Raw genomic sequence first — 14269 nt, 5'->3', positions numbered from 1 at the left:
CTTCAGACTAAGGGTGGCCAACCTGAGCCTGAGAAGGAGCCAGAATTTAATAATCTACATTGCCAAAGAGCCACAGTAATATGTCAGCAGCTGCTCCACCCATCAGCTCCTCCACCCCACTCCCAGCGCCTCCCACCCACTGGCAGCCCTGCCAATCAGCACCTCCCCCTCCCTCCCTGCACCTCCCAATCAGCTGTTTCCTGGCATGCAGGAGGCTCTGTGGGGGAAGGGGAGAAGCGAGGGCATTGCAGGCTATGGGGAGGAACCGGGAAGGGGTGGAGTGGGGGAAGGGCCTGTGGCAGAACCAGGGGTTGAGCAGTGAGCACCCCCCAAGCACACTGGAAAGTTGGCCCCTGTAGCTCCAGCCCCAGAGTCGGTGCCTATACAAGGAACCGTACATTAACTTTTGACGAGCCGCATGTGGCTCCAAAGCCACAGGTTGGCCACCCCTGCTTCAGACCAAAGAAGTGATTTTTCTGTATTTAGAGCTGGACACCAAACCATCGATTGTGCGCAGCAAGTCGGAGAGAGTGCACTCAGCCACTGGATCATTGAAAGAGTGTTTGGAAAAAAGCTGGGATGGCCTGAATAGTATCTTGGAAAAAGGTTGTGGACTTAAATTGATACATCTCCTCTCCAATACTAATAGTAACTCCTCACATACAGTGTTTTTCATGTTCAGAGCACAGTACAAATATTATCAAATCAATTCTCACACAGCCATGTGAGACAGGTATTATCCCAGTTCTACGGATCACTCCACTAGACCACTCAGGCTCTTTAAGAATAATTGTTTTAATTTCCTTGCTCTTATGACTGCTATTTATAGCTATGAGGAACAATAAATTAGAGAGGGAAGGAGTCTAATGTGACTGGCCTAGAATAGCATACTATTGTTACATCCATGATATATATAGAGATTTTGAAACACCTTATTCAAATGAAATAGAGGTTTCACTCACCACAAAGAAACAGTATTGTATCCTCTAAGAGTAACCCACCACTTCCCTTATTGTGGTTAATTTTGGTGGCATGAATTTGCAAATTGATTTTTAAACTAACTTTAACCAAATCACTGTGCTAGTCAAGACGGATCAATTGCTCCCCCCGCCTCCCTTTAACACTATTCAAAAACAAAGAAAATCAAGGAACTGTAGAACTACAGTCTAGAGCAGAGGTGGGCAAACTACGGCCTGCGGGACCGTCCTGCCCGGTCCTGGCCAGGGAGGCCCCTCCCTGCTGCTCCCAGTCCCCCGCAGCCATGCCGTCACGCGGGTAGCGGGGCTGCGTGCTCCTGCAGGGCAGCATGTCTGGCTCCAGCCAGGCGGCATGGCTGACAAACATGCTGCTCTAAGCAGCATGGTAAGAGGGCCGGGAGTCATGGGGGGCAGTCAGGAGACAAGGAGCAGGGGGCAGTTGGATGGGGCGGAGGTTCTGAGGGGGGCAGTCGGGGGTGGAAAGTGGGAGGGGGCAGATAGAGGGCAGGGGCTAGGCTGTTTGGGGAGACACAGCCTTCCCTACCCGGCCCTCCTTACAGTTTTGCAACCCCGATGTGGCCTTCTGGCCAAAAAGCTTTCCCACCCCTAGTCTAGAGTGTGGATATTGGTACATTTTGTGTTTAAAAAAATAACCAGGGGTTTGTAAACAGGTTATTTTTTAAAAATATCAGACTAGTGAGGGTAGGCATTTTGTTAAACACCCATGGTTACTGTAAAAACAGACTGGATTGCAGTGGTGGGATTATACAGTTTGGGAGGGAGAATGTAGAACCAAGGAGTTTGTCTGGTTTGAAGACTCCAACTGAAACATTTTCTATAAAGTAGTCTGTTTCGTTTTGCTCCCACAAAAACCAGGGGAATAGGGAAGGATGATCTGTGATTCAGGCATGTAACTCCAGAAATATTGGTTCTATTCTTAGATCTGCCATAAACTTTGTGTTTCCCCGTAGGCAAACCACTTCAATTTGTGATGCCTCAGGATGCCCTATCCATAAAATAAGGATAATACTGCCTCAGAGAAGTGCTGTGAGGTTTCGGTTTTTTAATGTTTATAAAGTGCTTTGTGATCGTTTGGTGGAAGACTCTATAGAAATGCAAAGTTCTATTGTTAATTTTTACTACAGTGAAGGAATTGATATTATTCATTTATAGGAAACCTTTTTATTATCGTTTCAAGAAATCTATTTTCTTGTAAACTGTTTCCAGTAAACTATTCAAAACAGTGTGGACCACATACAGCACTTTTAATCCTTATTGTTTATTTTTCACCCTCACTTCTGCAGAGTATCCTCCAGTGAAACTGTTCCTGGCACTGGACAGTTTGGAATGAAATTGCATATTTTTCATTGTGAGGCATTTTCTATTTTTTTTTTTTTTTTTTGCAGATATTCAGACTACATTACTTTCAGGGGAGCAGAACTGTGCCTGAAGAGGACATGTCATGTTTACTTTAGTTGAGTTTCAACCAGTGTCATTTACTAAACTCTTTGATGAGCTAAGGGTGCTTGAGGCTGCTCTTTGTTTGTGGGACCTATGTCCTGCACATCTATTAAAATCAAGCAGGAAGGTAAGGGTACTGTAGTTAGTTTGATATCATTAATACCTCCCTAATGTAGGACTATAGAGGCATCTGGCCTTATTAGCATGTAGGCTGGTGTCTTACACAGAATTTCCTGGGGAGTGGGGGGCAGGCCTTTTAAAAAGCCCCAGTGTTCTCCAAGAGAGAAACTCAGCAGCAACAAGGGGAGGGGACTAGCTAACCGCTCTGCTTCCCTACAGAGGCAGGACTTTGGGAGCATATGGCCCAGTAACAGTCTCTCAAACCTTGCTGTTGTCAGCAGTTTTGTAGGTTTAGGAGCTTGGCAGGGCTATCAGGTGTCACCCATTTAATGTATTTGGCAGCCCTGTCACAACTTCCAGCAGCCTGGCTCTAGAGATCTCCTACATTCAGCTGGTCTGCATGCAAATAACTCCACTTGCTCCTGTTGATCTCTACTTTTGCACCCAATTTCAGGCAGCCTCTGTGCCTCCCATCCATTTGTTCCCCTGCTGGCTTGCTAGTGTGAAGCCCCTTGAGAGGTGGAGGAGGTACCAAGAGCCCCTGGGAGAGTTGGGATGGAGTGGGGTGAAAAGAATGGGGGATGATACTGATGAGGCTAATAAGGAGAGGGGCAGAATGAGAGGATTTACCCCAAGTTCCCCTATCCCCCACCAGCAATACCCTACTACTCCCCATACATATACTCTCATTGATGGTGGGGGATGGCAGGAGAACTCTGAGGGGGAAAAATCAGTGACATTTTCTCATGAGTGCATGAGAACAGGAACACATGGAACAGGAAAAAACTTGGCAGCTATGGATTGGCCATTGGAAGTGAAAGAAAGGGAAAGGGGAGGTAACTGAATAGATTAGCAAAAAGAAAAGGAGTACTTGTGGCACCTTAGAGACTAACCAATTTATTTGAGCATAAGCTTTCGTGAGCTACAGCTCACTTCATCGGATGTATCCAATGAAGTGAGCTGTAGCTCACGAAAGCTTATGCTCAAATAAATTGGTTAGTCTCTAAGGTGCCACAAGTACTCCTTTTCTTTTTGCAAATACAGACTAACACGGCTGTTACTCTGAAACCTGAATAGATTAGGTAGTAAGCAGGTGCTGGAGACACCATCACAGCCAGACTACTTAAAAACATGAGAGTTATATACTCGATAACTGTAACTGATCAATAGATTTATTCTGTTTTGCTTCTGACACTTAGTCTTCCTGCTGATTACAAAAGCAGCTTGGATAATTCTTCTCCCATCGGGTGCTGGTACTGCTCCGTTTACTATCAGGAAAGGTTATAACCTGATAAACTCCTCAGCCAGGCAACCGTTTCTCCTGCTTGATGAATCCTGATTTTTACCAACCAGTGAAGAAGCAAAGGAGCGGGTGGTCAGGTCTCCAAAGCCCAAGAGAGAAAAAGCTAGGAGGGGAAATTCTCCATCTGCTTTTGGCAAACTATAGGGACCTATGCTCCATGTTACTTTAACCCCCACTCAGCATCATTAGCCTGCTGAGTAGAGTTGCCAGGCATCCGGTTTTCAACTGGAATGCCCAGCCAAAAAGGGATCCTGGCGGTTCCAGTCAGCACTCCCTCCTGCCTGCCCTGCCTCCATGCAGCTCCCAGAAGTGGTCAGCATGTCCCTGTGGCCCATAGGCAGAGGGGTGATCAGGGTAGCTCCACACACTACCCCCACCCCCAGCGCAGGCTCTGCAGCTCCCATTGGCCTGGAACCATGACCAATGAGAGCTGAGGGGCAGCATGCACAGCCCCCGGCCCCTCTGCCTAGGGGCCGCAGGGACATGCCGACCGCTTCCGGGAGCTACATGGAGCATGCCTAAGTCCCACTGCACTGCTGACCGGTAAGAGCCACCCAGCTAGAGCCTGTGCCTCAATCCTTTTCCTGCACCCCAACCCCCTGCCCCAGATTGGAACCCCCTCCCACACCCTAACTCCCTCCCAGAGCCTGCTCCCCAACCCCCTTCCCCAGCTCTGAGCCCTCTCCTGCACCCCAGAGCCTACACCCCCAGCCAGAGCCCACACTCCCTCCTGCACCCCAACTCCCTGCCCCAGCCTGGAGCCCCCTTCTGCACCCTGAATCCCTCATTTCTGGCCCCACCCCAGAGCCCACACCCCCAGTCGGAGGCCTTACCCCAAACCCCAGCCCAGTGAAAGTGAGTCAGGGCAGGGGAGAGCAAGCGATGGCAGGAGGGGGGATGGAGTGAGTGCGGGCGGGGCCTCAGAGAAGGGGTGGGGTGGGACGGGGCAAGGCTGTTTGGTTTTGTGCAATTAGAAAGTTGGAAACCCTATCCAAAACATTTCTCTGGCTAACAATTTTGAAAGAGAACTAACCTATTATAATGAAGTATAATAAGAGAATTATAAATAATGTTAAAAAACAGAACAACTAAATCCCACTGTTGTAGATCTGGTCAAGCTTCCTCTGCTGGAGCAGGCTGCTGTGCTTGGATCCAAACCCTGGATCCAGCATGCTTCTGAGCTCCCCTAGGTCTCAGCAGGCTTCCACCAGTCTTTGGCCATATTTCTAGGGCATAGACTGTCTGTTAACACTTCCAGGGAATGGGATCCTGTGGTTAAACTACCCTAGGTCCCCAGCACCAGTGCTGATTCCTCCCCCCTGCCCCAAGTGCCCTAGTTGCTCAAGCACACTCTCCCCAAAGCTCCATCTGGTTTATGCTGGTTTTTAGTTTAACTTTCAGGGACACCGGACTGTTTAAGCAAGAACACACAGACTTTGCAAAAGAATTCCAAACCAATTCCACTTTACTCATAGACAAGAGAGATACAGATCAATAGAGGGAGACAAAATTAAAAGGAGTACTTGTGGCACCTTAGAGACTAACCAATTTATTTGCAGACAAAATTTGCATGCAAATCCCTGCCTCAGTTTCCTCACCACTCCAAAAGTCCTTTGGGAATTGGGAATCTGTTCAGGGAGTCCAGGATTCTGCTGCATCCCATCCTCTTGCCTCCCTTATTCCTTCCTTCCTATCTTCTTGCCTTCTTGTTCTAGTCAGTGAGCAAGAGCTACTCAGCAGACCTTTTCCTTTTATAACTTCCAGTCCTGTCTGGTGACTTCCCTGATCAGCCTCAAACCCCCATCAACTGATCAAAGCACCCTATCAGATGATCTGTTGCTTGGTCACTAGCCCACCTGGTAGAACAGGTTTCCCTGGGCAATAGACAGTTCTTTGTCAAAGGGTGTTTGCATCAAAGTTTAATGATCCTCCCTGGGTAACCTGCTAAGTGTAAGAATTTATCCCTCCTGACCCTCTTTTTCAGCTCATTATGTATGCTGTGGAGCTAAGGTGCAGGCAAGGAAGAGTTTTACAGTCAAAATGGCCCTCCCAAAAACAAAATGGAATTTGCAGATTGATATAAATAAATGCAGACATATGGGTTTGAGTGAGCCCTTTCAGCCCTGATTGTTGGTCAGACCTACTACATAAGGCAATCTTCAGAAACTTCTCCTGCATTTTAGGTGTCCAGACAAGTTGGAGTGAATATGCTACCCACTGTGGCCCATTTAGGGGAGTTACTACAAGCATGTAGTGGATCCCTAACAGGAAATTTACAAGAATTCACCATTCCAACTCAACTCTGCAATTCCCAGGCATGCAGGGTTCTTTGTTTTCTTTATGCGCTTGCACAGCAGACTGATGTGTATCATAGATAAGCCACTCCACTGCACCACCACAATATGGGAGTTGCATGAACTCGAAGGCTGATTATTTTGCCTGGTGAGAGCTCTAAAGAAGGAGAATCACTACAAGTTTTCCTATCAGGGTGCAACTACCATTTATGATACAATTAGATATATCATGTAATGCTGCATTCTGGGAGCATCTTTGAAAGATGTGCTGGCAAACAGCCTTCAGAGTTCTGACATCAAAGAAATAACTGCTCCCTTATGCTTGTGAGACAGATATCCATGTTCCAGTTTACTTACATTGAAGCTTGCTGCTGCTTTCTGCAGTAAGGATGAGAAGGAGGGGAATCCCCAATTACTAGATGAAATAAAATAAAAATAAAGATTAAAACTAAATATTTCCTTAGAGATAGAAGACAAAATTAGAGACCTAAGGGCCAGATTCTCAGCTGACGTAAAAGAGCATGAAGTCAGTGGAGTTATGCTAATTTATACCAATTGAGAATCTCTTCATAGGCATTTAGTTTACAGTGAATTTCTTGTGGCACCTTAGAGACTAACCAATTTATTTGACTAACACGGCTGTTCCTCTGATACCAGTGAATTTCTTTTATCTTTTTCCTCCACTCCTCCCTGCTCCCACAACTGGCTATATGCCAGTATCTCAAATGCTAATAATCAAACACATACAAGATTGTATAGCCTAACTACCTTTTTAAGTTAAAGAAAATCACTTGCAATTCTGATAAGTATACTTTAGGAATAGAATTGTCAAAATCTGTACCATGCCTACAGAATGGGAAAAGATAAGTTTACAAATACAGCAGAATTTCATCTTCTTAAATGGAATAGGTCAGAATTTATTCAGATCATACAGGGTTTGAGACAAGAGCAGTTTTTTTTGGGGGGGGGGGTTCATATAGATGATGGATATTGAGTGTGGGGGATAAGTCTTTTTCAATTTCCTGATAGGCAGTCAGATATTCTAATAATGGACACCTAAACTGCCAAACATTACCTGAATTTAGACAATGAGGATTTTCTGATAAAAATATTATATTTATGGCTGATATTATTTCACTACTATGAAAAAGCAGCACTTTAAAAAAAAAAAAACTTTTATTCTTCAGATGCTAGTTCCTGAACAGAACTGCAGTTGAACAGTAACCGTATTTGGCACTTATATAAACTTTCCCATCAAAGTTGCAGGCTGTAAATCAAATACAGTAGCAGTATCCTCTTAATAGTTTGGGGTGCAGAGGAGGGGAACAAAAAGTGTGCTACAGAAGTACAACATATTGTTACTGTTAATCTTCAGCCACTATTTCCCCCTCTTTCAGATCTGAGTTTAGCTTACACTTTGGCATTGTGATGTGTTTACAAGAGGATATTATGTAAATGGTGACAGACACTTGATGTGTTAGGCTTGCCAATACTTCCGTGTCATGCCAATATGATTATTGAAATAGACCTGAAACTTTTGAGTTGCTTGAGAGAGAGAGGGGTGAGAGCAGGGGAACAGGGGAGGCTGGGGTAGGGAGATCTAGAACTGAAGGATGAGGGGCAGTGGAAACATGAGGAGAAAAGGAGCTGTAGGGTGAGGGCTTAATGCAGGGCAGTGGAAGGGGGGATCATGGGGGTGGAGGGGCTGGAAGGCAGAAGGCAAAGCTAGAGAGAGTCCAGTAAGAGCCTGGACTGAGGAGCTAGAAGAGGAAAGATGGGAGATGGGGACCATAAGTGCAGGGGAAGTGGGGTTACTCAGGATATGGGTTAATAGGGATGAGGGAGCAGGAGTGGTGAAGGGGGCTGAGGATAGGGTTACCAGGAAGCAACTATGAAAATATAGGACAGGGGGTGGGGGGTGATAGGCACCAATATAAGAAAAAGTCCCAAAAAACGGGACTGTCCCTTTAAAAATGGGACATCTGGTCACCCTAGCTGAGGATGATGAGGAGAGAGCTAGGAGTGGGGATGGAGAGGGCTGGGGGTTGACTGGGGCTGGGGATGAGGAAGGTCTGAGGGTGAGGAGGGGGATCTGGGGATGGGGAGGAGGATGACGGATGAGGTATGGGAGTGGGATGGACAGTAGAGGGGGATGAGAGGATCAGGGAATGGGGAGGGAGTGGGGTCGATAGGGATGAGGAGGTCTGGGAGGGGAATGTTTTTGTGGAGGATGGAGGTGAGAGGGTCAGGGGATGGAGAAGGTGGACTGGGGAAGGGGCTCTGTGGGTGGGAAGGGAGCTGAGGGGGTTTAGGGATGGAGAAGGGGGACTGGGGAAGGAGCTCTGTGGGTGGGAAGGGGGCTGAGAGGACTGGGGATGGAGAAGGGAGACTGGGGAAGAGCTGGTGCGAAGGGGGATGGTGGTGCTGAAGATGAAGAAGGGGGACTGGGGAACGGGCTCTGTGGGTGGGAAAGGGGCTGAGGGGACTGGGGATGGAGAAGGGGGACTGAGGAAGGGGCTCTGCAGGTGGGAAGGGGGCTGAGGGGACTGGTGATGGAGAAGGGGGACTGAGGAAGGGGCTCTGCATGGGGGAAGGGGGCTGAGGGGATCTGGGGATGGAGAAGGGGTCTGCGGGTGGGAAGGGGCTGGAGATGGAGAAGGGGGACTGGGGAAGGGGTCTGCGGGTGGGAAGGGAGCTGAGGGGGGCGGGAGATGGAGAAGGAGGACTGGGGAAGGGGTCTGTGGGTGAGAAGGGAGCTGAGGGGGGCTGGAGATGGAGAAGGGGGACTGGGGAAGGGGTCTGCAGGTGCGAAGAGGGCTGAGGGGGGCTGGGTATGGAGAAGCGGGACAGGGGAAGGGCTCTGCGGGTGGGAAGGTGGCTTAGGGGGCTGGGGATGGAGAAGGGGGACTGGGGAAGGGCTCTGCGGGTGGGAAGGGGGCTGGAAATGGAGAAGGGAGACTGAGGAAGGGGCACTGCGGGTGGGAAGGGGGCTGGGGGTGGAGAAGGGGGACTCAGGAAGGGGCTCTGCGGGTGGGAAGGGGGCTGGAAATGGAGAAGGGAGACTGAGGAAGGGGCACTGCGGGTGGGAAGGGGGCTGGGGGTGGAGAAGGGGAACTCAGGAAGGGGCTCTGCGGGTGGGAAGGGGGCTGGAAATGGAGAAGGGAGACTGAGGAAGGGGCTCTGTGGGTGGGAAGGGGGCTGGGGGGTAGAGAAGGGGGACTGAGGGAGGGGCTCTGTGGGTGGGAAGGGGCTGGGGATGGAGAAGGGGGACTGGGGAAGGGCCCTGGGGGTGGGAAGGTGGCTTAGGGGACTGGGAATGGAGAAGGGGGACTGGGGAAGGGGCACTGCGGGTGGGAAGGGGGCTGGGGGGTGGAGAAGGGGGACTGAGGAAGGGGCTCTGTGGGTGGGAAGGGGGCTGGGGATGGAGAAAGGGGACTGAGGAAGGGGCTCTGCGGGTGGGAAGGGGGCTGGGGGGTAGAGAAGGGGGACTGAGGGAGGGGCTCTGTGGGTGGGAAGGGGGCTGGGGATGGAGAAGGTGGACTGGGGAAGGGCCCTGGGGGTGGGAAGGTGGCTTAGGGGACTGGGGATGGAGAAGGGGGACTGGGGAAGGGGCACTGCGGGTGGGAAGGGGGCTGGGGATGGAGAAGGGGGACTGGGGAAGGGTCCTGGGGGTGGGAAGGTGGCTTAGGGGACTGGGGATGGAGAAGGGGGACTGGGGAAGGGGCACTGCGGGTGGGAAGGGGGCTGGGGGGTGGAGAAGGGGGACTGAGGAAGGGGCTCTGTGGGTGGGAAGGGGGCTGGGGATGGAGAAAGGGGACTGAGGAAGGGGCTCTGCGGGTGGGAAGGGGGCTGGGGGGTAGAGAAGGGGGACTGAGGGAGGGGCTCTGTGGGTGGGAAGGGGGCTGGGGATGGAGAAGGTGGACTGGGGAAGGGCCCTGGGGGTGGGAAGGTGGCTTAGGGGACTGGGGATGGAGAAGGGGGACTGGGGAAGGGGCACTGCGGGTGGGAAGGGGGCTGGGGAGTGGAGAAGGGGGACTGAGGAAGGGGCTCTGTGGGTGGGAAGGGGGCTGGGGATGGAGAAGGGGGACTGAGGAAGGGCTCTGCAGGTGCGAAGGGGGCTGAGGGGGCTGGGGATGGAGAAGGGGGACTGGGGAAGGGGTCTGCGGGTGGGAAGGCAGCTGAGGTGACTGGGGATGGAGAAGGGGGACTGGGGAAGGGGGCTGAGGGGGACTGGGGAAGGGGGACTGGGGAAGGGGTCTGCGGGTGGGAAGGGGTCTGCGGGGGACTGGGGACTGCGGAAGGGGGACTGGGGAAGGGCTCTGGGGGTGGGAAGGGGGCTGAGGGGGGTTGGGGATGTAGAAGGGGGGCTGGGGAAGGGCTCTGCGGGTGGAAAGAGGGCTGAGCGGAGCTGGGGATGGAGAAGCGGGACTGGGCGGCTGGAAAGGGCCGCGGGGCCGAAGGGAAACTTGCCCTGTCGGTGGCTGTGGGCGCACCGGCAGGTGGCCCGGCGGGCCGGGTTGTGTGGGGCGGGGTCAGGCGGCCCCTCCCCTCGGGCTGCCATTGGCGCGGGGTCTGAGGGTGGGGGCGCCTCGGGGCCTCCCCACAAAGTGCCCGGCAGGTGCCGCGGGCTGGGGAGTTGGCCGGGCGCGGCGGCGGCAGCAGCATGCAGACCTGTGCCCGCTGGTGGGGGCGGCTCGTGGGCCGGGGGGCCGCCCTGGCGGGGAAGAAGCCGCCGGGCAGATGGGGATGGCGGGGGCAGCAGAGCGCGCCGGCGGCGGCGGGGGGCAGCGCCCCGAACACCAGCGCCGCCGCTTCCGAGTCCTCCCGGTACATCGAGCAGCTCCTGCCCCGGCACGATGACTTCTCCCAGCGGCATATCGGGCCCCGGGACAAAGAGAAGCGGGAAATGCTGCAAAGTGTGGGTCTGGCGGTAAGTCCCTGCGGGCTCCTTGCCCCCTGTGCTGCCCGCTCTGCCCCCCTCTCCACCCCCCCCCGCTGCTCCTCAGTCTGGTGCCCCCCGTGTTTTCCTGCTCGCTTTCCCTCCCCCTCTCCTACCCTCTTGTGCATCTTTGCATCTCCCTAAAACCACTTCCCCGTCGCGTCCTCCCGTCTCTGCCTCACCCTCCGCCCGCAGGGAAGTTCCGGAGCGAGGTGCACAAGAGCAAGAAGTGGGGACTCGCCGAGACTCCGGTAACAACGAAACGAGTCTCAACAAAGGTCCCACGGAGAGATGTGATGAGAGACTGTGAAGAGGAGAGACTCTTTTAAAATTTGTGTGCGCGTTAGTGCAGGCTATCAAACAGAAAGCTGCCGGGTGACGGGGAACGCGCGGTACTTACATGGATGTCCTTTTTCAGAGTATCGATGAGCTGATTGATAGAACCGTCCCTCCCAGCATCCGCCTGAGAAGGCCTCTGGAGATGGATGACCATATTTGTAAGTGACCATTTCACGCTGAACGCCAGTAGGAGCTTTGTGTAAAATCTCCCCCTCCTTGCCCCTCTTGCTTCTGGTCTAAATAATCTGCATTAAAATAGCTCAGCGGAGGAGTTACGGTTTTGCTTTTCTGTATCCCAGTAATTAGTCTAATGACTAAAATTGTGTAAAAACTGTAACAGAAAACCCACCCATTTCAAGTAAAAAGCAACAGGACTTATCACAAAGAAGCAAAAACAATCATGCCAGTACTATACTGTATTGCTCTTCAATCTGTGATGTTGTGCCTAGTTGTAGCAGTATGTTGGCTGCATAAAATTAGCTGTTGTTTTCACATTTGAAACAAATAAAACTTTTACGACAGGATGAGACTACCTGAAGATGTGTTTTGAGTTAACTAAAGTGCAGTCAACTTTGGCATGCCCTGAAAGCATTGTAATATGTATTGAAAATTGCTGCTCATAAATCTGAGTCTAGTACACCCTAGTACAAGTTACAGGCAAACTGCACCTCTAAAATTGTTACCTCCTATGCTGAGTGACACTTTGAGGCCTGTTGCTCAGAATTTGCATCTTTAAATAAAATACTAAAAAGGGCTAGACGGCTTCTGTACCACAGATAAAATAACTACTTATGTTTTGAAGTTTAGTCTGATTTTTTTAAAAAAAATTTAATTGATCCCAGTGTATGGATCAATGATGTGCATAAATTTTAAAACTGGCATCTAAATTCAGCACATCATGAGAAACAAAGGTGCTCCTTTTGTACTTTAATAAACGTAGAACCTATTTTGATGAAAACCTGTTTGCAGTATTTCTACCCAGCAGAATTTTTTTTTCTAGTTGAATTAGTCATCAGAAAATGGGATTTAACTTGGGTATAGAGGTTACTTTTAATAGTAGCCTGAATCTCAACTATAATAGTACTAATGGGCACTAGTATAGTTTAGCAAATTATTCTTGTCGTAAATCCAAGCCTACAGGTGCTGTTAGTATGCTGGGGGAACTTGTGGATTTCAGTTCCTTAAAACTAAGGAGGTCTCAAACATTTAATTAGAGGGAACATTTTAAAAATATACAATTACATTAGTACATAAAGACCATAATAAATGTGCTTGCCAATATCTTCCTGGAAAACACATTTGTGCCAAAAAACATTTTAGAAGTCTTATTGACTAAATAATTGCACTGAAACATAAAGCTTAAGAAGTGCCTAGCATTCTGAAAATCACTACATCAAGTATCCTCTTTTAGCTTATGTTAGTGTTTAACATATTAGCAAATAGGACAAATTATTTTGATTCCTCTTGCTCCCTTTTAATATTGCTCATCAGCAAATTGTAATTTGAGTGTAAACTTCAGGCCTTTCACCTTCTTTAAGGTTCCTGGCCAGTCCAATCTGGTTAGTTTGAGATGACATCACAAAACAGAAGCAGCAGCCAGAATGAACAGCTAGGAAAACTATAACCTGAAAAAACTACTTCTAGACAGGAATAACACAATATGATGAAAAGTCTTTATTATTTCAAATATTTTATTTAAATCTTTGATGCATTGGTGTATTTTACTTTTCAATAACTTTTTCCCGCCTCTCAAAAAGAGTGGGGGTGATCTTAAACTCCTCCTCCTCGCTATCTTCATGATTTGCATAAGTAGGGATAATTTAATATCTCCCTAATGGTGACCTAGCTAGACAGTATATTCTAGGATTGGAATGTCTCTATTAAAAGTCAAAGCATATTTGTAAATGGTGTTTTCATCAAACTTGTCAGATCATTTTAAAACTGTAAGTGAACTGAAGTAGAACTTCACTAATGTACACTTCTTAAAATAACTCACATACAAGGCAGTCTCTCCCCACTTCTCAAAGACTTAATAGTAATAGAAAACTTCATTACAACATCTGCTAAGACTTACTGAATATGCTACAGTACATTTACTGATACATTGTAAGTGGTCATAAATAATTAAACACTAAACTACTGTTGTCAAAATAAACTAAAGTGCATTTTGATGCATTATCCTTTCTATAATGTGCTCACATGCTAATTTGTATAATTAATTTATCATGGGTCTCCCAATCACTAGCATGAGTTAGTGACTTTCTATCCTAACTACTTTCTACTCGCTGTCTGAGGCAGGCAGGTAACTGTTGGAAATATTTTCTTCATAAGATCTCCTTTGCTAACATCCCGTTTAGTTAACTGGAGACTGATCCAGCTGTTACTCTATTTTATCTTTTGTATTATACTGAAAAAGAGATACTTGAAAAATAAACTTTAGAGGAATACAATTGACTATTGCATGCTACTTTTTGTTAAACAGTGACCCTTAAAAACCTAGATAGTTCAGATTTAGTTTAGGTTTGTGCTTGGGAACTGGAAATTTCAAGCACTCCAAAAGCCAAACTGGGAAGCAGAAGGGGATTTTGGTTGTGTAATTTATTCCTTGTTCTAATTGTGTGGTTTAAACATATGAGTAACAAACCTGATATGTCAGCATGTTTACATATAAAAAAAAGTCTAGATGTTCTTTAACTTTGTACCCAAATACACTAAATGTGTCCTCTCTGGGATGAGGAAACAATAAAATGTGATTTGGAGGAAATAGTAACTACTATGTTAATTGAAAATCAGAATTTGAGGCGCTCTGCAAAAGACCCATGTTAAAGTTGCCATT

General features: G+C 48.8%; 1 protein-coding gene and 1 long non-coding RNA gene across 4 annotated transcripts in view; one reads left to right on the top strand and one right to left on the bottom strand.

The window, feature by feature from the left end:
- Positions 1-11582, bottom strand: part of LOC125637381 (uncharacterized) — a 29076-nt gene extending 17494 nt beyond the window's left edge. Inside the window, exons 1-3 of one of the 3 annotated variants that reach the window (XR_012668618.1) lie at positions 11495-11582; positions 11277-11398; positions 6513-6570 (exon numbers count right to left, since the gene is read on the bottom strand). This is a non-coding gene — a long non-coding RNA (uncharacterized LOC125637381). Of the gene's footprint in view, positions 1-6512; positions 6571-11210; positions 11399-11494 lie in introns of those variants that run through there. The other 2 variants (XR_007356923.2, XR_012668617.1) reach the window with 2 other exon arrangements.
- The window catches only part of GLDC (glycine decarboxylase), a 71126-nt gene continuing 67645 nt past the window's right edge, over positions 10789-14269 (top strand). Inside the window, exons 1-2 of the mRNA XM_048851772.2 lie at positions 10789-11085; positions 11513-11591. Coding sequence (XP_048707729.1) covers positions 10819-11085; positions 11513-11591 — 346 coding nt within the window. The 5' untranslated portion in view covers positions 10789-10818. The remainder of the gene's footprint in view (positions 11086-11512; positions 11592-14269) is intronic.

This window comes from Caretta caretta, chromosome 5, assembly GCF_965140235.1.
Source record: "Caretta caretta isolate rCarCar2 chromosome 5, rCarCar1.hap1, whole genome shotgun sequence".
In the NCBI taxonomy this organism is placed as follows: domain Eukaryota; kingdom Metazoa; phylum Chordata; order Testudines; family Cheloniidae; genus Caretta; species Caretta caretta.
Note: the sequence above shows the minus strand (reverse complement) of the source record. Positions and strands in the feature narration are given on the sequence as shown.